Here is a 22283-nt window from a genome sequence, read left to right on the forward strand (position 1 = left end):
GGAAATGGCAGAGAGGGGAAAAAAAAAACCAGAGTAAGGCCAAAATGTGTCCATAATACAAAGCAGATCATCTTCCACACGGATGACCTTATTCATTTTATTTTATATTTTTATGATGGTCCTGAATCTATAAAACTGCTGACCCCTTAAGACTTGGCATGCTTCTAAGCTGGTGCTTAGAAATGGTGGCCCGGGTTCTCCAAAGAGGAGGCGGGTGAAGATTATACCCATTCATGAATCCTTGTACAAGCCAAGGGGTCCTCCGGAGCTCATCTGGGGTGGCAGACATGTTTGCAGTCCATTCATCTCTGAGGTACAGGTGAGCACCTTCTTCTTACAGTCAACATTCACCGAAGGACTGACTTCATCTATAACCTCGTTGGTTCTTTGGACTTGTTGCTTAGCCAGAAACAGGTGAGGATTAAGAGTTGCTTTGTTATGACCCACTCACAATTACAATGTATCTTTCTTATGAGGTATAACCCCTCACAAGATGAAACTCTGGGCTTTGGGTTGGCCATATCCTTGGGTTGACTCAAATATGAGAGAGAGAGAGAGAGAGAGAGAGAGAGAGAGAGAGAGAGAGAGAGAGAGTGGGAGGGAGATTTTCTTACTAGGTGGGCCCTAATTTTCTTGCTACAATCTCCTCTTGAATGCTCATGTCCAATCCCTGAACTCACTGCCTTCTTGTTTCCATGCATTTCCTGTCTGGCCAGCTTGCATTGTCTGGTCACTGTCTGGACCAGCCAGTGCTCATGGGACTTTAGAAGCCCTTGGCTTTTCCTACTACTTTGCTCTGATTCCCATTTGATGCTTCCAGAAACTTAACCCGTCTCCTGAGTCTTTCCACTACTCATACGTAACATTGCCTTTTATACTTTCAACCGAAGTCTGAGTTCCTGAGTCCCTCCTGACTGGGAGGGCCTATGCTAAAGGCAGGCTCTAATTATGAACGCTCCATTAAGGAGCTCAGAATTTACTAAGAGGATATAGCACATAAGTGGGTAATTACAGTGCTACATAAGTGCTGTGATATGTTAAGCAGAGGGTACTATGGTAGCACATAGTGGGGGTGCCTAGCAGCACCTCAGGTGGGGGTTTGGTGAGGGAAGGAAGCTTCCCAAAGTCGGCAACATCTAAACAGTCTGGGGCAGATACAAAAGAAGGAGAGACATTCGATTCTAAGGAAGTAATGCCTGTAAATGCCTGTAGCCATGAATGGTAGCTCCTTCAGGGAACTACACATAGTTAAGTATCCGCTGCAGGGGGTGTAGAAAAACCAAGGATGGACAGGGAAAGCCCGGGCTAGGTCAGGAAAGGCTTTGCTGTCATTCTAAGGAGTGGGAATTCTCCTTTAGTGATAGGGGGTCACTATCATATGTGGCATGGTCATATTTGTGTTTTAGAAAGACTGGCACCAGTGTGGAGAATGGATTTTACCATGTAGCTCTTTCCCTGAACCTGGCCCACACTCTTGCCTGTCCTACCTACTCTTTCTGTGGCTCTGAAGAGCCCAGCTCCATGCCCCTTTCTCAGTTAGTATCCTCCAACAAAATGAATGATCAGGCTGAGTTCGAAGCCTTCTAAACAATGCAGATTATCTGAGCTCACATCACAGAATTAGACTCTTGTGGGGACATGCCTGTGAATCTGCGTGTTATAAAAGTCTCCCAAATGGTTCTGGGGCAGCTGTGCTATGCACGGCATCTGTATCTAATGTAGACTGTGACTTACACCAACAACACGGATGTGTTGGTAGCATCAGCAGGGTTTGGCTTACTGAATTGCACTGGAGATGGCCAGAGTGGGTCCCACTTAACTGTCTTCCTTCTACAGTATCTCCGACTCTACCCCCAGGACCAGAAAAATCAGTTCCTCCCTTGAACCCTCAAGACTTTCTCTTATGTTTTGAATAACATGCCCAAACTTTAACATGACCTATTAGGCAGCATAATCAGCTCCAAGGGCCTCTCCTCTCAAGCCATTCTTTCCTTTATCTTGTAATTAAGAGTATAAAGAGCATGTATAAAGGACTGATGGACAAGGACAACCGGGAAGGCCGGGGGTGGGATGGATTGTGGGAGAGCGGGGGGCAGAGCAGGGGATAGCAGTGGGGGGAAATGGGGACAACCATAATTGAACAACAATAAAAAAAATTTTTGTCGAAGAAGAAAAGAAGAGTATAAAGAGCAGAAGATGTTGATACAATTTACTCTCCAACATCTACTTTCTTAATTAAATTAAGGATAGATATAGAGTTGGGAAATTGGGAGGAGCAATAAAAATAAGGAAAATGCCTAAGGAGAATGAAAGTGACTTGACTTAGGATGAGAAAAGGGACTGCTGATCAAACTCAAAGACTCGACCAAGTTGAAGGTCATATATCCATATCCGCAGGACAATTATGTTACTTATTCCATAAGCTCAGGAGCCTAGGAGCAGAGGAAATTGATAATTATGTCAATTATGCCTGAGCATTGGCAAAGCAGAAAGTCAAGAGGTAAGAGAATTGAGGGCACTGTTATAAAGAAAAAGAAAATTCCTGGATGGGCCTAACAAGATTTGTCTAAGTTGCTCCGATACACTGTAGATTAAAACTAGCGTGTTTGTTTGCTATGCTCAGTCCGTTCCGCATGGTTTGCCGTCTGACTTAGTTCTGCTCTGGCTTGTTCACTAAAGGTTCTACCTCACATTCTGTTATGTTACCCTAGAGTGTGGCAAGTACAACAATAGGTGCCAGGGACAGAGTAGGTGACACAGTTTTCCAGGACAACAATGAAACTACCGAGGTAATGCTGTAATGAAGTAGTAAATGCTTGTTTTCCTCCTAAGTTAGAATTATGCCATGCTGATGGGATTTTTAGTGTGCTAGCACATCCATGCAGTAGACCTTCTTTATGTAAATGGATTCTTTGTATTCCATGGAAGACCCGTTATACATCGAAATAGCAAACATATGTATAGATCAGAATACAAGCATATGCTTCGGAATGAAGCTACTGGAGTGTTTTAAAGACAATACACTAAATTACATTTGGTTGTGAAAGATTTTTGATGATTTTTAACTAACCAATGCCTTAAATTAATCCAGTTAGTTCACATTTCAGGTTTATCATTTCCCTTTTCTTTCTCATGTACATTCATATCAATCAGGGAACCAGGAGCAGAGCGCTGCAAGGAAGCAAGCAGCGCTGGGAGCCAGCAGCTAAAACTACATCATCAGTGACGCTTACTTGTATGTTCACAGCTGCAAGTTCAAGGGAACAACACTTTCTCCTAAAAGGAGACTCTTCCCCATCACGGAAATGCAGCCTTTGGTCATCAGATTTCATGCATATGGCATCACTGGGTGGTGAACTGACCCAAACCAGAAAGGGAACCCATATACTTTTTCCGTCAAAAGAAAGACCAACGACAAAATTAAGTAGTGGGCTCATTTCTGTAAGATCATTTTGACTGGCATCTTCTTAGTTGTGGGAGGTTTTAGAGAAGTGGCAGTCCCAAAGAGGAAGGAAGGGCAGCGCACCTAGATGGGGACAGAGAAAGGGGGTCAGACCTCGCTCTGTCCCCTCTAGTGCCAGTGTTCAGGGACCGAGGCCGTGTGGCATTCATGAGCATTGCTCCCTTTCCTGTTCCTGTGCTCACACGTGTACAGTTTAGGTATACAGCAGGCATTTTCCCTGATGCTTCGCTTCATTTATCTTTCGGAAAATCCAGAGTGTTTGCGTGAACTTCTTTAATTAGTGGAAGTTGTACATACAACATCACCAGTCATTTCCAGACATGCATTGTGTCCCTTCTCTCCATCCCTCTGTGAATGACGAGGTGCGCCCCAGAGGGGAGCAGCAGCGTCCTGAAGCACCACTGTGAGTGTAGCCCCTGCTTCCACAGCTGGTCAGCGGCACTCGGCGCCGCGCAGTGCGAACATCCACACGGGCATGCACTGCTCTGGAAAGCCGTCCTGCTTCTCCTGGCCCAGCACCACCAGCCCACTCTCCCGCATGAGGCTGCGGAGTATGTGCATGTCCCGGGTCACGCTGCTGTCCGAGATGTCTAAGACGCAACCCTCCCGAGCCACGTTGTCCTTCAGTACAACGACGGCATGCTCTTTGAGGCCCTCTCGGCACCGGGAGAGAAACGCAAGAAGGTCTTTATCGGTCAGGTACCCTACAGATGAGGCCAAGTAGATGGGGAAACAGGAGGAAATGGTGGGTGGGAAAGAAGGTGAGAAGGAAAGAACCAGCAGACCATTTCACCCATTCATGCATTTTCTAATAGCCCGGATTGCTTCTGTCGCAAGAGGCTTTGAGAATTTAGATAAGAAGACAGATATCCTCTTTGAGGGGCTCAGTGCCTGCTTATAAAATAGATATTACACTACCTGGTCTCTACCTCGTGTGCATGAGCTAAACTATTGCCCATCCCATGGGTCCTCTCCAGCCCAACTCTACACTCATCTGTGTCTCTGACACACACACAGAACAAAATCTAATTCACTGTTGTCTCACTTCCTGTGGATTTAAATCTAGGAAAGTCTGGTTTTGTCAATAAATGGGAATAAACTTTTTTGGCCCTACTTTTTAAAGTTTTTCAAGTATTTAGGTTTCTTCTAAGATTTAGGTTGGTCCCAAGGCCCTCCCTCCCTATGGATGGGAATTGTCAGGCCATACAAAGGGTGCTAGGGGTGAAATCAGAAGGACCAGAGCTCTTTAGGAGTCCCTGCGACACCCAAGGCCAGCTAACTGCTCTAGGCGCAGCTACAGCTACAACCTTGTTCCCTGTCCTCCAAACCTCAAATGAGTCTGGTGTTATCTTTTTTCGTGGGGAGGCAGAAGGGCTGGTGCAAAGCAGAGCAGGACTAACCAGAGACCCACTGAATCCAGATCACATCATATCTCCCCGGTGGGGGTGTGAATTCCTGCAGGCTGTAGCAGTGGTAGTTTTCCACCTTGTCCCCATCAACCTGCAGGTAGTTCTGGGCTTCGAGGAGGAAAGATTCCATCATGTCCACCAGCTCCACGCTGTTGAAAACCGGCAACAGGACATGCTTGCTGACCCTTCCTATTCCAGCGCCGCAATCCAGGGCACAGTCCGTCCCAGCTCTCCCGGGCCCCTACGCAAAGGTACAGACACCCACTGTGAGTCTTGGACACTCCAATTACCTCGCCAACTCGACTTTATTTGGGTCAATTTCATGTAATAAGACACACTATGTTAAGAGTATTTATTCAACAAGTTGGGACAAGTGTGTATAGACACAAACTACCGTTACCAGGTGATAGAACATTCAAGTACCTTTTTGAAAAAATACACAAACATTTCCAGTGTTTGCTTCTTTAATATTATCCAAATATAGGTCTTTGAAAGAATTTCAAAATGGTATTTTAGAAAATCATGTCTTAGGTTTAAAAACGTGGTAATTTCCTCTTAAGAAATAGGTCATTGAAAGCCCTATGAAAGTAGAACTTGATATATCAACTGTCATTTTGGGTCAAGTCCCTGGCTAAATAGACCCACGCTGTAGCTTATTACTTTATTTTCAACAACGAAGCAGTCGCAACCTTTCTGAGTTTCAAATGTGCTTTTAAAATTCATTCAATGAACACATTTTAGTTCATTTGGTATCATTGAAATTTTAGTTTTTTCGAAATGGATCTTGGGGTTCTCTAAATCATCTACTCTTCTGGTATGGAGGGTGATTCTGGGGACCTGCGCTGAGGGAACGCTAACCATCTCGTTCTCGGGCCAGGGTTCTCCTGCAGACCCGGCCCTGATGGTGCACAGCGCATTCAGGTGGGTAAAAGGTGGTTGCAGGAAAATCGCCTGCATCTTTTCATACTAGAAATTGTTTTCTGCTTTTGTACCAGAAACCGCACGATCCACTGGGCACAAAAGCCTCTAAATTTTTTAAGTATGTCTCTGCATTAAATTTACTGATGGTGAAGGATGGATAGATGGTGAAAGAAGGGGAAGTCAACCAATATAAACTTTCTGCAACTTGCTTCTATAAAGTAATATATACAGCCCTGGCTGGTGTGGCTCAGTGGATTGAGCACCGTCCTGAGAACCAAAGGGTCACAGGTTTGATTCCCAGTCAGGGCCCATGCCTGGGTTGCAGGGCCAGATCAGGTCTCCAGTGGGGGGTGTGCGAGAGGCAACCACACATTGATGTTTTTCTCCCTCTCTTTTTCTCCTTCCTTTCCCCTCTGTCTAAAATAAATAAAATCTTTTTTTAAAAAACAGTAATATACACAAATATGTACATGTTCATGGCTGGCCAGCTGAATCTCTGAGATACCTATACAAATCTATCTGTATCTCAAAGATTCTACTGGTCTGATTGATTTGGTTATGATTGGGATGGCTGTTGAATAGGTTTTGTCCTAGAAATTTTAGTAACAAGATCCTTGAAGTTGCCAATGAAGATCTTAAAGAAAAAGCCTACTCTTGATTTCTCAGAAACTAAAAACATTTGGCTAAGAATCAAAAGGTAAAGTTTGAGCAGAAGTAAAGGTCAGAAATGTGCTTTTCAGTCCACCAGAAGGCCTTCCTCCTAGCAAGAAAAGTACAACAAGGAAGAAAAAGTAACTCAATTGTAGCTTCTTTACAAATGGAATGGTAATATCCATGATTTACTGAGTGCTTATATATAGCAAGCTTTTTGCATCTGTAATAACTACAATAATCAAAACAGTTCCACAAGATAATGATTGTTGTCCAGTATGGAGGTGAGGAAACTTTGATTTCTAGTGCCACATAGTTAATGACAGAACTTAAATCTGAACAGGGAACTGTGTGACCCAAAGGCCAGCCAGTTCATTCTTAGAGTTGTCACCTCCAGTACCAACTCTGGTTTCCTAGGGAGAGTCTATCTAATGCTGTGTTGCAAGGAATTCTAAGGTTTCCTTCAAACTCAGCAGGGAAGAGGTGGAGGATTGATTAGTGATGTCTGCCTTGAGTATGGGAAGGGGACATGGTAATACATGGGCCATTTGTTTGCCACTCCTACTCATACTATGCCACCTCCCTCTAACTTCATTCTAACTTCAACTCAGCTAATTCAGAAAACAGTCCTAGGCTCAAGGCTTATGTTGGGAAGGCTGTAAAAGAAGCCCCTTCCAAGTGAATTCATCACATAAACAGGATGGGGCAGAACAGAGAAATTACTATGAACCACTGAAAAGAACTGGAAGAATTTGTGTGCTCAGTTAGAGATTATCATTACAAATTTTTCTTGTCATGACGAGCCCTACAGGCTCTACGGATTGTCGCTCACATTATTGTAGCAAGTGGCCTTAGGTGTAGAACTATGAAACAATGAGGCAGAGAGACCTAGAAACAATAGGCCAGAGGATTTCAAAAAGATTCTAACAGCTGTACTCCTTTTTCCCAATGGACAGATACATCTTAAGCTTCTCTGGTTAAAGTGAGGAAGGGCCTCCCATATTCAGCCTTCCTGTCGTTCTTCTGATAAGCCCTCAAAGGATCTCAGCACAGCCCTGGAGTTTTTTAACCACTCCTGTCTAATTATCCTACTTATTTGGCAAAGAAACCAAGGGCCAGAGAAGTGATGTGTTTGCAACAGAACTCCCTGGAAAAATTCCCCTACTCTGATTTGTATTTTTCACCAGTTTTGACGTGTGATAATTGACTACACTTATTCTTGAAACGATGGTTATTTACAAATAGAAGATGCCTTTCACTCAAATCCTGTGTACCTCTAGCCTTTCGCCACTATCGCCTCACTCTCTTCATTCTGTGCTTGGAACTGCCTCCCACACGCTGGCCCCACATTTCTCTTTCCTTCTCTCATCCTCATGCAGCCTCTCTGGGAGGGATACTTAAAGACTGGTCTCAGGGACGGCAGCACCGCCTCTTGGGCACGGTGACTGTCCGGAGCTGTGATTGCATTGGGACCCGAGGCCCTTCGATGGATGTGCCAGAACTACATACACCGTGTGACTTCAAAGCAAGAGTTTCTGTTATTTTCATTTTTGTTGGTTATGCTCATTAAAATACTCCTAGGGATTTCATTTTAGTTTTGCTTCTGCCATTTATTTTGTTTTGAAGAACATTATTTCAAGTTCACCCAATGGAGTTTAAAACTAAAATGAAAGTGTTAAAGGCTACTGTACAAAAACCATGAAGTCTATGTAACAGGCTAGACCCAAAGTTCTTAGTTGTGCAGTCTCCTAGAAATAGCAAAAGAAAAATGCCATCAAATACTGATAACTTTTTACAAATTGCTACCCCTCCCTGCCAGAAAGCTAAAACAGGAAAATTATCAGCTGTGCCATGGACATCATCACTTTAATATCATTTATTTATAGCTAAAGTAAACCCATTGGTAACAAGTTTATACACCATTTCCCACCATCCCATGGCATTAAGTGTTGAAGCCAAACTTTAAATTAAACCACCCACCTTTTCGTGGTTGACATGAAGATAAAGCATGTCAAGTCCTCATATTCTCTTCCCCCTTGAATCTTGACCTGGATGCTCACTTAGCAGATTATTAAGGTCAGAGTTCCAAAATATCATTCTTTCAAAAAGCCCATGTTTGTACTTAGAGGTCACAGCTTCACAATGAGTTTTGTCTGCTAAGAAGGACTCATCATATTTGTTTGAAAAGAGCAGCCTGCGCTTTCCAACATAAATATGCAAGCACAGGGCCATTTCCTTTCCCAGGCCCGTGGGCGTGTGGATGGGCTCTGTCTGACCAGCATCCCTGTGGTCAGCTTGGCATTCCACACGGAGTGACAAGACAGCTGGATTACTAACTAAGCCTCTGAAATGCAGTGGGATCAAAGACAGCCTCACCACCAGGCAAGCAGGAGGCATTGCTCTCCGCCAGACTGGAAGAGAGTTGAGGTCTGTGGTCCATAAAAAAAAAAAAAAAATTAAAAATCAGGGATTTTTTTTTTTCTTCATGAGACAAATGGAAAAAAACATGTCATGGTTAAGAGCAGGGAGTTTGGTGTCAGACAGACCTGTCTGGGCTTAAGTTCCAGCTCTGTCTCTTCCCAGCTGTATAACCTTGACAACTTACTTAACCTCCCCAAGCCTCAGTTTCCAAAACTGTGAAAAAAAGGATAATACTAGGACTTAACCTCCTGGAATGGTAAAGAGTAAATGAAAGATACTTCTAAAGGGCTTGGCAAAGCGACTGACCATCTCAGAAGAAGCACCCAGTGAAATCAGTCAGTGACAGATCTAGAAATACTCCAGGTTAAGATGACCTATAAAGAGCCTTGGCCATCATCCCCAGCCCCATAGTCCTTATGGCTGCAGCTGATGTCCAGACACTTTGGCCCAGCGGGCACTCCCTCCTGACCGTCTTCTCTACGCAGACACTCAGTGCTCCAGGCAGATCGACTGTAAAGTGAGCCCCACCTCAACACTACGGACATTCTTACTATTATGCTTCTAAGTAGGCTGACAGCCTAACCCCAAATATTTATAATATTTACAGTGTTTCCTTTATCAGAATAAAGTCAGCTCCAAATTTCAAACAAACAGCTTCATAATGAATTGAAACAAAACCTGTTTGCCAATTAGGACTTTATGTCATCAGTAGGACTACCAGCAGCTTTATCGTTCTAACAACAAAGTGAAGCTCCTTAAAATATAATATGTTTTATGTAAGACTGTTACTACCATTAGTAGCAATGAATTAGACCTATTGGGTAACAATTATGCTCACTAAAGCAAGCACTTGGCACATACGACCTCATTCGATCATCACGTATCCACTGAGGCAGTTTCCATGCTTTTGCTCTAGTGGGAGGTAAGAAGGCTGAGGCTCAGAGTGTTTAAGTAACAAGCCCAAGGTTGCTTATACAGTAAGTAAGAAAGTAAAAACAGAGCCCAAGATTTTGGCCCCTGCTCTCTACTGTCTCCGTATGACATGGAGTAAGGAAATGGAGTTTCACCCAACACTGGGCTACAAAGGGATCACATTCTTTCAAGACAAGGTCTGAAACTATGTATAAAATACTATTAAGGGATTCTACTGTGCATATCATTTTTAAATGAAACATAAGCATTCACCCCTTTACCACATCAAATTTTTACTGGGAGGAATCACTAAATCACCCCAAGATCCTAAGTGTCATGATCTCTCATCAGTTATCTGGCTGCCAACTCTTTACAATGAGACTGTAAAACAGATGTCTCCTTAACCTCCCAATTGTATTCTTAGCACTGCTGGTTCACCTTTCCCTGAAGCACGAGCGATGAGATGATACTTAGGAGGGTGAGATGCCAAGCGGGATTTCTGAACATCTTAAAGCAGGCTTTCAGGCTGAACTCTTGGCTATGCCACACGGCTTTAACACAACTTCACAACACAGAAGCACGTGAGCTCGATGTTTGCAAGAACTTTGCGTCTTCATCAAGCTGTAGTTGGATAACTCACCCCAACAAATTTCCTAAGAAATCCCCGAGAGGCCTGGATATCTGGGTTGGACAGTTCGATGAAATTTCCCATCATCCCCTCTTCTGTAGCTGGGACCTCTCGGTAGAAAAGTTTAGCTCTGGCATAGAACTGCATCTCGCCATTGATGACTTGACTTGTTAATGCATACAGCTTCACTGCAAATGAAATAGTATTAATATTATTAATATTTACATGACAGAACAAATTCAATCCTATCACACATTGATTTCCTCTTAGAAGCCTGCACATTTGTGCTCAGATACTGGTCCGATGTCAGAAGACCTGCATGTGAGTTCGGCTCAGGGACTTACTTGCTGTGTAACCTTGGGAAAATTTCTTAGTCCCTCTGAACTTCTGCTATCTATGTATAAATCGTAATCATGTGACATTTTTCATGATTTCATACCCTACGGCTTAATACAACTATAGCTTATCACTGCACTAAAAAAGCTTAACGGTGTTTGCTGTAGTAGAATATACAACGTCACGAGTTTTACACTGAGTTTTGTCTTTGAGCTCCAGGTGTGTTATGAGAATCTAATCATTAATCCTTACTTCTAATCACAAGGTAGATTAGGGGTAGCAATTTTTTCATCTCTTCTTCCAGCAACTCATACCCAAATACCTCTTGGTACCAATATTGTAGAAAATGTGTTTAAGCTCTATCTTTTGAAAATAAAATAATAAAAAGAGATATAATATTTATTGAGCAACTATTTTGTTCCAGGTAGTGGGCTAGGTGTGTTACACTATGATGTACTATGGCATTTCATTATTCAGAAGCCATATGATATATTATTTTAAGACATTTATTTTTTAGAAAAATATGCATTCCAACTTCTGAAGGGTAAATATTTAAGTGTGTTTTATAAACCAAAATGCATCCTTGAAGGTATAAAATATTTTCATTAGAGCACATACAGGAGGAAATGATAGAAACTGAGTGAAAGGGAGGAACTTCTGGTTGAAGACGGTGGGCTGAATACACGCATTTGCCTTCCCTCCTTCCCCGTTCTCCCCAGGAACTGCTTTAATGAACGCCACCCATAACAGTGAAGGAAATGAGAGGGGACCACTGACAGACTCATGATTTCAGTGAATTTCTGGAAGGCAAAAGGAAGCAAGAGTTAATAAACAATCTGTCTGCATACCAACCAGTGAGGGGACAAACGCCCCCTCCCAAAAGTGATAGGCATCACAGCTATGATCCTGGAGGTGGGGAGTGGGAATATGTCTCTTTTACTTAAAAAAATTAGGGAAACAGTCTCCATTACCTAGAATCACAAACCCTGACCTTTACTCTTAACTGTGAATAAACAGTGATTTCCAAAAACATGGGGGTAACCTGGCAACCTGAAAGAAAACACAGAACTGAGCCCAAAGGAAATAGAAATAACCCAAGAAATGGATGTGAATTTAAACCAAAACTAAACAAAAAACTCATATATCCTTGGAGCAATAGGAGAAATGGTACATCCATAAATCAAAGACAAGATGCCAAGAAAATGATCATTCAAAGAATAACAAAGACTTCTTAGAAATTAAAGTTTTGATTACCAGAAACTTAGGAATGTAATATTGAGTGCACTTATCAGGACATAAACACAAAAAAAGGTATGGAAAACAGAAATAAAAAGATTAGAGCTATAAAGACTTAATTCAGGCCAACATCAAGCTGATTAGGATTATTAAAAACAGAAAATGGAGGGAAGAAAATTATTAAAGAAATAACATAAGAAAATTTCCTAGAGCTGAAATTGTAAGATCCAACATATACTGAGCAGCGTGGAGTAAAAATAACAATAATTAAGTAAAAGCCACATTTATACATATCCTTAGTAAATTTCAAAATGCAAAGAGTAATGAGAAGATTCTAAAGATATTTAAAGGAAAAATACTGGTTTGACCTTACAGTAGAGTTGCCAAATTTAGCAAAAAAAAAGGATACAGGATACAAAATTAGTTTTTAAATTCAGATAAACAATGAGTGATTTATTAATATAAGCATGCTCAAAGTATCACAGATTGCATGGGCATACATGTACTAAAAACTTATTAGTTGATTATTTCCAATTCCAATTTAGCTGGCATCTTATTTTATCTGGCAACCCTATGGTGAAAGGACTAGAATCAGGTTTGTAACTCATATCTCATCAGAAACACTGGAAAACCACAGAGCAGTGTCATTAATATTCTGTGGGACAATTATTTTGAAGCTAAAATTGAATCCCCAGTCAAATGTGAAAGAATATTTACCTCTTATGGATTCATTCCTCAGAAGTCCCTTGGAGCTATATTTCAGCCCAATGAAGGTTAAAATAAAGAGAAGATATTTGGTGAAAGATGCAATGAAGCTGGGAGTCCAACGTAAAGAAATACCCAAATCACAGATATTTATCAGATCTAGAAAAAAGGCAGTTTATATTACAACAGGAAACATAGGCTTCAGAAAGAATATCCTCAAGAAGTACAATGAACTGGATTCTGGACGACAGACAGGACAGGTGAGCAGAGAGGAGACAGTGATATCCCGCGGAAGATATATTTTTAATCTCAACCACAAAAAATGAAAGACTGTTGAAAGCTCCAAGCAAAATATGCAACAGCACAAAAATGTTATGATCAGGATATGAAGCAAACCAAAATATGACATAAGTTTGAGTAGAAGGAATTTAAGAAAAGAGAACCTATTTAACCTTAACTAGGAACATCTTTCTTCAGGTAACAACAAGATTGTGAAGTTGGACTAAGTGCACTGCTTGGCTCTGAATGGAACAACAATTACATCGGCCCAAATTTCGATTCTAAACGTTAAAAATCCAATAAACACCACTTATATTGAAATGTTCCATTGTAATTTGTTCCATCTGTGGAGTTACATCAGTATTTTCCAACTTCAAGCCATTGGAGCCGACGTTTGGGTCCTTGAACGATCATAAATTTGCTGAAAGGGATATCAGGATTGGTCCCCACACACATCATTTCCTAGAGGCTAAAAATATTATTTACTACATTTCCCACATGTATTAACTATTGTACATAGATTGTTATTTTAAAAATACAAATCTTTTTAAAGTATTAATAAATATGTAAATGATTTCGCCATTTTATACACAAGTTAGCTATTGGTTAAGAAAATACAGCATTAAAAGGAGAGTCCTCATCTTCAAAAGCATTGGGAAGCGCTGACCAAACCAATACTTCTTCCCTCGTACTTGGTAAAGTGTTGTGTACACAGCAGGTGGCTCAGTAAAGGCTTATAAGTTCAACAGAGATGACAAAAATCAAGTGTCACCAGCTCAATAACAGGGCTGTTCCAAATTCCTCTGCATGTCTCAGAAAACCAGGCTAGGAAGTCACAGTTCCTAGTGTCTTCCCAGAGTGGAATGCCGCCTTGGATGGCAGGCAGGCCACAGCTCAGTGCCCTCCTTGATCCACCCAAAGCAATGCAACCGCCACACTCATCATCACCTGCTTAAGTCAACTCGTCAGTGGAGTCCATTAAAACCCTTAATCTGGAAATGGGAGCGGACCATTATGCCAGACATTTAGACCACAAGCGAATGCCAGCCTCAGCAGGGGTCAGACTCAATAGGCACGTTTTTATGGTTATGGGGCTTGAGTTCTCATTTTCACCTAATTGACAGGAACATTTCACTAAAAAGATATATGAGGCGTCGTGGCCAGCCCCAGGTTCTCCCGCCTGATAGCTCCTGCTGTAGTGCCAGCGGCTCAGATAAGGGAATCAGTCCTCTGCTTGTGCCTCTTTGTTACAGAAATGCATCTGGTGGCTCTTCTTACAGGATTGTGATGTCTCTGCAACTTGGGGTAGCCTGAGACAGAGACGAGGTATCTCAGTTCTTGACTTTCTGTGGTACTCACTTCCTGACCTGCTTTATGAACTGCGCTCCCAGAGGCCTTCCAATGGTTCACTTGTTACAGAAAGAAAAGCAGAGTACAAGTTCATTCGCCCCAAGTGAGGAAAAAGATCTGAGTTCTCTAAGAAAAATGTTGTTAATAGCTATGTGTGTATCATTGCTGAGTATCTTCTTTCTTATTTTTTAATAGTTGGATATAGCTATTTTGGGCTTTATTTCAGACGTTAGACATGTTTGCCAACTGGAAATCGATCTCAGAATCTCCAGAGGGTAAACAGGCCAGGTTGAAACAGTGAGTTTGAAATGATTTGAGGCAGAATATTGGATCAAGTGAGCCTTGTATTTATAAGAAAAGTCCAATTAGGAACTGCCCTTATGAAAGGTAAAGCCTTCCTTAAAAAAGATTTGCTGGTGAGCATTTCCCAGTTTCATCATTGAAGAAGTAGTGGTTAAAATGGAGTGAAGGAAGGAAAAAGGCATCTAGATACAATGGAATATTATTCAGCCATTAAAAAGAAGGCAATCCTGCCGTTTGCAACAATATGATGGACCTTGAGGGTATTATGCTCAGTGAAGTCAGTCAGACAGAGAAAGATAAATAATGTGTGATCTTACATATATGTGGGATCTAAAAAAAGCCAAACCCTCATATGTATTTTTTTCACCAACAGGGGAGGGTGGAAAGTGGGACTTGATCAGTGTTCCTGGTGAAGCCCGAAGGTCTGGGTGTGCCAGGGTACTAGAAAGTTGTCATCATGGGGTTGCAGGGTTGCCCTGAGAGTCCCCGTAGGTTTTATTTGTTCCCTGTGTGCTCTAGGCGTCTGGTATTTCTCGTATCTAAAATAACACACTGCCTACCCCCAAAGTTTTAGAGGGCTTTTTCCTTTTCAACTGAGGGCTGGTTCAGTGTTTCCTAAATTCTTATTTCAGGCTTCAACACAAATGAGGTGAACAGAGGTGGGAAGGGAGGGAAAGTCTGCCCCTTCGGCCAGGGTCTACTCCAGCTCCGCCATGGGTCTCATCCCCTGCCCCCTGGCGGAGCGTCTTCCTGACTCTCTGCTTCTACCTGAGTGTTGTACCTGACCTGCTGTCAAAGTGCAAAAGGCCGCCATTGGGCAGGGATCCTGGAGACTTTTCTTGGTGAGGTTGTATGTGGGAAGAGTCTGCTTCTGACTGGGCAGCTGCCAGGCCTCCTCTGTGCCTCTCTCTGCCACATCCAGACGTCACGTCTGTCACATGGGAGCCTCCGTCGAACGTTCACGGAGTAAATGGGCATTATCTAGTGTTTCTCGTGCTTTGCAAAGCTCTGAGCGGCTGTAGGAGAAAGCTGACGGAGGCGCACACAACTCCCAACTCAGACAGTTTATGAAATCTCTATCATCCTAATTAGGCATACCCAAATAATTAAGAATTGGTGGCTATAATTGATCAAACATGTACTACAAATGCTAAACATGTATATCTAATTGAATCTGTCTTATAAATGTTGTATCTACAGAAGAGAACAAGGCATTAAGAGATCAACTAACTTGCCCAAAATTGAGTATAGGGAGTGACCCAGCGGGGACTTCAGCCCTGGTCCCCTGAAATCCAAACCCAAACCTCATCTGTCTCACACTGTGTCTGAAAATCTGCTAAGTCAAGGGGGGAATTATCTGCTTCTCCATTTCTTCGAAGAGAAATAAAATGACCTGGCAGCATTTGCGCTGTGGAGGTAACAGGAAACATTTGAAACCGTTTCAACAGCACCTTGAGTGTGCAGGAGGAAATCAATTTGCAAAATCCCAGTAGCTGCACGCTGGGTTTCCTTGGGAAGTTCCAAGTATCTCATGGGAAATGTTTTCTATCAATTCTGGCTTTGAATTGTGATAGTAGATGGGGGACTCTTGTTCTTAATTTCCTCCTCAGTGACTGATTCTTCTAAAAAGGGGTAAGTGAAGGGGGTGCTAACAATTAGTGGGTACCACCTGTGTGCCAGGCATTGTGCTGGGCACTTTTATATTGTCTCACACATTATCTCTTCTGATGCTACACACAATGATGCTCTGAAGGGGGGTGGTGCTACAAAAGTATCACATAGAAATCAGTGTTGTAGCCACGTCCTAACCCATCCCTATTTAAATGCAAAGCCTTTGTTCCTTCTGTTAAATTTCGTGGGACCATTATTCTAAAGGTGATGCTAGACTAAGCCTTTAACAATGTCCAGGAGTAGTAGACTCTTGCTCAATTTGTAATTTATAAATATTCAGTGACTTCTGTGTATTCAGGAGTGTGCTGTGGATGGCGCTAGAAGAGTTATTGAGGGGTAACTTACATGGCCATCTCTGATTGGGCTGTAAGTAGACCCCTTTGAGCACTGATACCCCGACTAGAGATTTGTATAAATGGTCCTCCTGTGCTCCTCCCCATCTGTTCACAAGCAGCCAGCTTTAGAAAATTCATTCACTCCAAGCCTCTCACTGAATGTGGGCTGGTATAACTACATCATGTGAACCTCCTCCCTGGCCTGTCCCATTGATGATCTCAGTAGAAAGTCAATGCTCTTCCTAGACTATGTTTTATATTTCTGTCAAATCAAAAAATGTGCTAAACTTGTATTGCTGCCCCCAGTAGTCACATTGCCCTTTACATTGGGAGACAGTGGCATGATTGCGTGGTTAAAAAAGACAGACACTGGGGGTAGACAGCCCAGATTCTGATCCTGCCCCACTCCCACCACCCCCACCACGTGATGTCTGATTACTTCACACCTCTGTGCATCCTTCTTCAGATACAGGTGGGGAATAGCAGCAGCACCCTAATAGGGATGTTGTAAGGATTAACTGAGATAACATATGCAAAACACTGAGAACAGTAATAGGCTTGTTCCCGTTGCTTTCTGAAGACCTGGTGTAGATAGGTCTTCCACGGGAGATCTGAGCCAGGGCTATTTCAGTAAACGCCCCCGTGACCAAAGGCCGCTGCAGAGGGTGCTGCTGTGAGACTGGCTGCCCATCTATCACAGGCGTTGGAAGGAGGAAGGAAGGAAAGAAGGAATCAAAGAGTCTGGTCAGCCACCGCTGCTCCCCTAATCACCCTGAACAACAAGCTCTGTGTGCAGGCTCTGCAGCACAGGCTCCCCAACCGTTTAAAAGAAGGGCTTTCTTTTCACTTCTGTGGAGCCTTGAAACCATCAAAAGGAGGGGAAGCCAACTCTAAAACACCCCAGCAGCGCGAGGGAGGGAGCACTTCCACTGGCCGAGTTTTATTTCCACATGGAAAAGCTTACAACGCACTGCAGCCTGGAACTCCCTCTAGTGAATTCAGCTCATCGTCTCCGGTGCCGCCTGTCCTGAGGAAGGCTGTGTGTGACTTTGAGGGGCCCGGCTCCAAGGGGGAAGGAAGAAAAATCGACACGTATTGAGCATCAACTACTTTCACGTATCTAATTAGTTGCGTTTGATCCTTCCGACAGACCTGCAGTTTTGAGCAAAGTGATGCTCAGAGATTTCAGTAACTTACAGAGGTGACTTCTCTATCAACACCGTTGTCAGATTTTGAACTCAGGACTCTGGTGGCCTGCGATCAGTTATTAGTAGGGGCCCATTTAATTTGTGTAACAGATATTTATGTGCCAGGAGCCATGGTAAATGGTAAGTACGTAGGTATAGAAGAGGACAAAATGGATGAGTCTCTACTCTCATGGGAGCTAGAATCCAGTAGGGGAAATGACATCTAAATGCATTCCCCTGAATATATGTTCAAATCTCCTGGGAGAAAAACCAAGGGCTGGGGAAGTTAACCCAGGGTTGGGGAAGCCCTCTCACTGGGCACAGTCACACCGGCAGATGAGACGTATGTGCTGCCTCCTTTCTACACCGTTCAGAGCTTACGGAATTGGCTACGTTAGAGGAACTTCAGTTTTTGCCCTGAAAAGAATCAGGGCAAAAATCTGCAAAAATTCTGAGTATTCACAGAGCTGCACCCTGCCTTCCCTGCGCCCTCAATTCAAAGCTTCCGAGGATTAACAAAAAGTTCCTTGTAGATTTGTCTTCATTACCAGAGTGTAAAACCCTGAAGAACAGAGACTGTGTCTCATTAATGTCTGAATCTTCTGCAGTGCACGGACACTCAGAGCCCCACAAGGCCTATTGCACCGATTATGACTGAATGGATCCGGAAGAGGACATGGCTGGTGTTTCTATCTCTGAAAAGCCATGGTTTCCGCTGCAGCATAAACATTTACTAGCAACCGAATACACGTGCACCCCTCCCACAGTTCAGCATCCTCGCCGTTAGACAGGGCCCCAGGACAAGTTCTGGGTAATAATCTCTAAACAGATGTGATTATGTCTTTCTGGGACAAAATACATGAGCGCTGGTAGGCAAACCTTAGCTCCTATCTTCCCTTGCTGTGGTGACTAGTGATGTTTGAGGTGGTGGAGCCTTTATCATCCCGAATCCCTGGATGCCTATGTGGAATGTAGCCCCTGCACCCCCAATAATGCATATTGGAATGGTGTGGCGAATTAAAAAAATAAACTTTTATATGTTCAGCCATTGAGATTCCAGGGTTAATTTATTATCACAGACTAGGCTGGTCCATACCGATTAAAATAGCCTTTGGTTGTTGAAATCAAAGGGATACTTTGGATGGGGCTAGCTAGCTCTGAGTCATCTCAGGGACAGCTAACTGTCTGGGCTGAGTCGCAGGGTAAGAGAAAATGAGCAGGACCCGTTTGTGGAAAACCAGCTAAATAAATGGAGTCATCTTTGGCTTGGAATCAATTCATGGTTTTCCCGCTGTGTTTACAGAGTCCTGTGGGTGCCACAGAAATGCCCCGGGGTCACTGGGGAGGCCAAGGCGGCAGAAAAACCTCACCTTGCCTGTGTTTTACTCTGAGCTCCCATGGAAGACTTTGCCTGAAGGTTCGATTTTTATAGTGAATGTTGTTTCTAAAAGGCTGGGAATCATTGATAAGCCACCAGCACATTCACAAAGGAAATAGATAGATAAAATATATCAAAAATATAGATAAAATCAAAATGACTATTCTAGGGAGAGAAAAGACGATCGAGGCCAAATGTCAATTATTCTCTACTTCCCAAATAATTTTCAGGAAAGACTGTTTTACTCTTACTTTTTAATTCATTCTTAACTACTTTCAGAGACGAGTTCCTTTTCTCTCTAGTCATTATTTGTAAAATGTGGCGGTCATCTGCCCCTTATCCATTGTTGCAGTTGCTGTTTTAGGAGAATTATTTACCAGCAGTGTGATCGACCTGAAGGAGCTCTGGTTTGGATATTTGGTGAGATCTCGTCACCTCGGCATTTTCTCTTCCTCCTTTGAAAAAATAAGAAGGGGCTGGGGGAGCGGAGGAAACAAATAATGACACCCTGTATATCCCATAGTGTGGCTGTGAGGGTCGATGAGAAATATATAAATATGGGAGGAAAGTATTTGTATGTCCAGAAGTGAAAATCACCTCAGAAATGCGATTTTTTTTTAAATAAAAGGAGGCTTTGGCAGACGGCTAGCATATAGTTTCTTGAGTGGAATTCAAAGGCTGTGCAGCCCCTTTCACGTCTGGAACTCTGGCCACACCATGCGCACAATGGGGCTTTCAGGCAACCTTAAGAAAACAGCCTGGGACTGATACATGCTGGTTCTGCTTTCGTGGGGGAAAGCAGAAATCAAAGGGGGTACTTCACTCTCTCGTTGGAAGTTATTTCCTTTCCAGCGCTGTTAAGAGTGCCCCGAAGTGACCACTTCCACAGAGACTAAGAAAATTGGTATAGACAAACCAGATAAGCTTTTTATTGCCCTATTGTCTGATTCCCTGAAAACTAGAGGAAATAACTAAAATGGAGACACACAGCTGCTCCAGTTTTTTTTCTTCATATTCAAAGACCAAACTAAAATCTGCTCCCTTTAAACTGTCTGTAAAAGGATCACGTGGTGTGTGTAAGCATGCACGCACACACATGTGTGTGCATACACAAGGACACAGTGATCCATTACTACTAGTTAGCCTCTCTTTTAAACTCTTAGTTGATATGATACTACATTAGTACTCTTCATCTTTGAGTTACCCAATGTTCCCACCTTTCTATTAAACATAGAATTGAGTTTCTATAAGCCTGATACTCAGTTAACCGACACCCAGAAAAGCAAATTACTATGCCCAAGGGTGCATGGAAGTCCCAAAATAGAGACCTGACTGGCCTGGCATGCCGCACTTGGTCTTTGCACTCTCCACGAGGAATGTCATTGACACATTAAGCACACTGACACCTTTGTGGGCTCTTTGTGTCTAAGAGGTGTCCTTGTTCTAACTGCCCTTCCAGAAGTCCCACGACCTCACGCAGCCCCTTCAGTCCTCTCCCCTTCCTTGTCTAGTAGCTCTGACTCACTTACCCAGGGGGATTTTTTCCAGCAGGTAGAGGTAGCTCTGAAAGAAGTCATTGCGAATGGCTTTGTGAAGGATAAAGGACATGCTATGTCGACAGAGTTCATCGTCGGTCTTCTGCCAGCGGGATCTAAAGGCAAAATGGGCTCCCAGGTGGGCCATGGAGAAGGGGGATAATATTATTCCAAGAGAAAGGAAGCTTGCTTGGCTGTTTCTTTGAATTAGCTTTCTCTTCCCACATGAACTTGAGACTGTCATTTTAAACCAGTGCCCTGTCCATCTATATCAGGACAGGCCCGTCATGAGGTGTTGGGGGAGGGTGTAGCAGGCACCAGAGGTCAGGCTCTTGGCACCTCCACCCGTCTGATTGCTTGGGTGACACCATTCCAAGCCAGCAGGTGCTAAGTAATGATGAGAACAGGCTGAGCGAGAGCCTGCCTCCTCCAGGGAAGAACTGCACCTCCCGCCTTAGGCCCAGCCGCTCACACCCGACTGTTTGCTTTCATTGGATCCCTAAATTGGAGTAGCCTCATTTCCATTTCAAAGAGTTGTGAATATTTTGCAAGAGATCCTGTTCCCTGATTTTCATCCATTCCTCCTGGAGCACTGAATCCTCAAGTTACAAGGACCCTTCAAAGTCATCTCAGCTACCCACCCCCCTTTCATCAGGGCGATTTTGCCTCGCGATTGTCTCCTAGAGATGGGTATGTGTTTCCCATTTTGAAGGGTCTTCAAGAGACACAATTACAGGAAAGCCTGCTCTGGTGTTAAGTGTCCTTCTGTTAGCAAACTCCCCCATCTAGCTTGCTCTAAGCAACACCTTGTCCGGGAAGCCTGCTCCCTCCTCTCTGCCCGTTGTGATGTGATTTTCCTCCTCAGTGCTCACTTTGTTTCTGGGCTGTGTATCTTCTGACTGTCCCTCCAGGTCCACCCCCAACACACCCACACGTGCCCTGGAGGCTGAGCTGTATTGACAATATCAGGGGACTCTCTTGCCCTCTGGCTTCTAGCTGGGTTCATCCGAAGGGTAGTGCCTGCAGGCCCCTGGGGGAAAGTGAGTCAGCCATTTATTCCTGACACCTTCCCTGTGGAGGTGCCAGAGGCTGACTGCTTCAGATGGTGGGAAGTCAGAGCTCCTCTCTGGGGGTCTTCTCTTCTGGCTCTGATACCTGCTTCAGGCTTCGGGGTAGTGACATACCAGGTTGTCGCAAACCTGGGAGAAATCCACCACTCCTTGCATTTCCTTACACTTATCTGCACTTTGTAAATAGCCCCTTTGTTAAACTGGCTTATATTCTCAATTTGTGAATGCCATCTCTTTCCTGTAAGGGTGATACTACCATATTACCTGTTTAATGTCCCTTACAAGGAAGTCCATAAGAGCTCAGTCTTCTATCAGTCACACCCCATGGGCCACTACTGCCCACCCCGTGCCCCCAAACACACCCACGTATGCAAATGGGAGCCTCACAGTAGCCGGCTCTAAGGCAGCCCTTAAAAGCTCCCCACGTCCTGCCTGATGTTCACTCTCAGGCACTCTCCTTCCTGAATGTGGGCAGCCTCACTGACTCACTTCT

At 43.4% G+C, this 22283-nt stretch overlaps 1 protein-coding gene across 1 annotated transcript; it reads right to left on the reverse strand.

Moving 5' to 3' along the window:
* Positions 1-3657: 3657 nt before the first annotated feature.
* NTMT2 (N-terminal Xaa-Pro-Lys N-methyltransferase 2) lies at positions 3658-20920 on the reverse strand. The gene is made up of 4 exons (XM_024578680.3): positions 20715-20920; positions 10418-10593; positions 4864-5113; positions 3658-4167 (listed from the first exon to the last, which is right to left on the reverse strand). The coding sequence occupies exons 1-4, from the start codon at positions 20866-20868 to the stop codon at positions 3896-3898; spliced, it is 852 nt and encodes a 283-aa protein (XP_024434448.2). The 5' UTR covers positions 20869-20920; the 3' UTR covers positions 3658-3895.
* Between the last annotated feature and the right edge of the window lie 1363 nt (positions 20921-22283).

The sequence above is a fragment of the Desmodus rotundus genome, chromosome 12 (genome assembly GCF_022682495.2).
Source record: "Desmodus rotundus isolate HL8 chromosome 12, HLdesRot8A.1, whole genome shotgun sequence".
In the NCBI taxonomy this organism is placed as follows: domain Eukaryota; kingdom Metazoa; phylum Chordata; class Mammalia; order Chiroptera; family Phyllostomidae; genus Desmodus; species Desmodus rotundus.

What these genes read in the sequence shown, in the direction of transcription:
- NTMT2 (XM_024578680.3), bottom strand. Translation starts at nt 20,868, where the DNA reads ATGGCCCACCTGGGAGCCCATTTTGCCTTTAGATCCCGCTGGCAGAAG. An exon ending in GCTGGAAAAAATCCCCCTGG is followed by an intron (nt 10,594 to 20,714) that starts GTAAGTGAGTCA and finishes TTTCATTTGCAG; the next exon opens with TGAAGCTGTATGCATTAACA. An exon ending in CTGGATTCAGTGGGTCTCTG is followed by an intron (nt 4,168 to 4,863) that starts GTTAGTCCTGCT and finishes CCTCATCTGTAG; the next exon opens with GGTACCTGACCGATAAAGAC.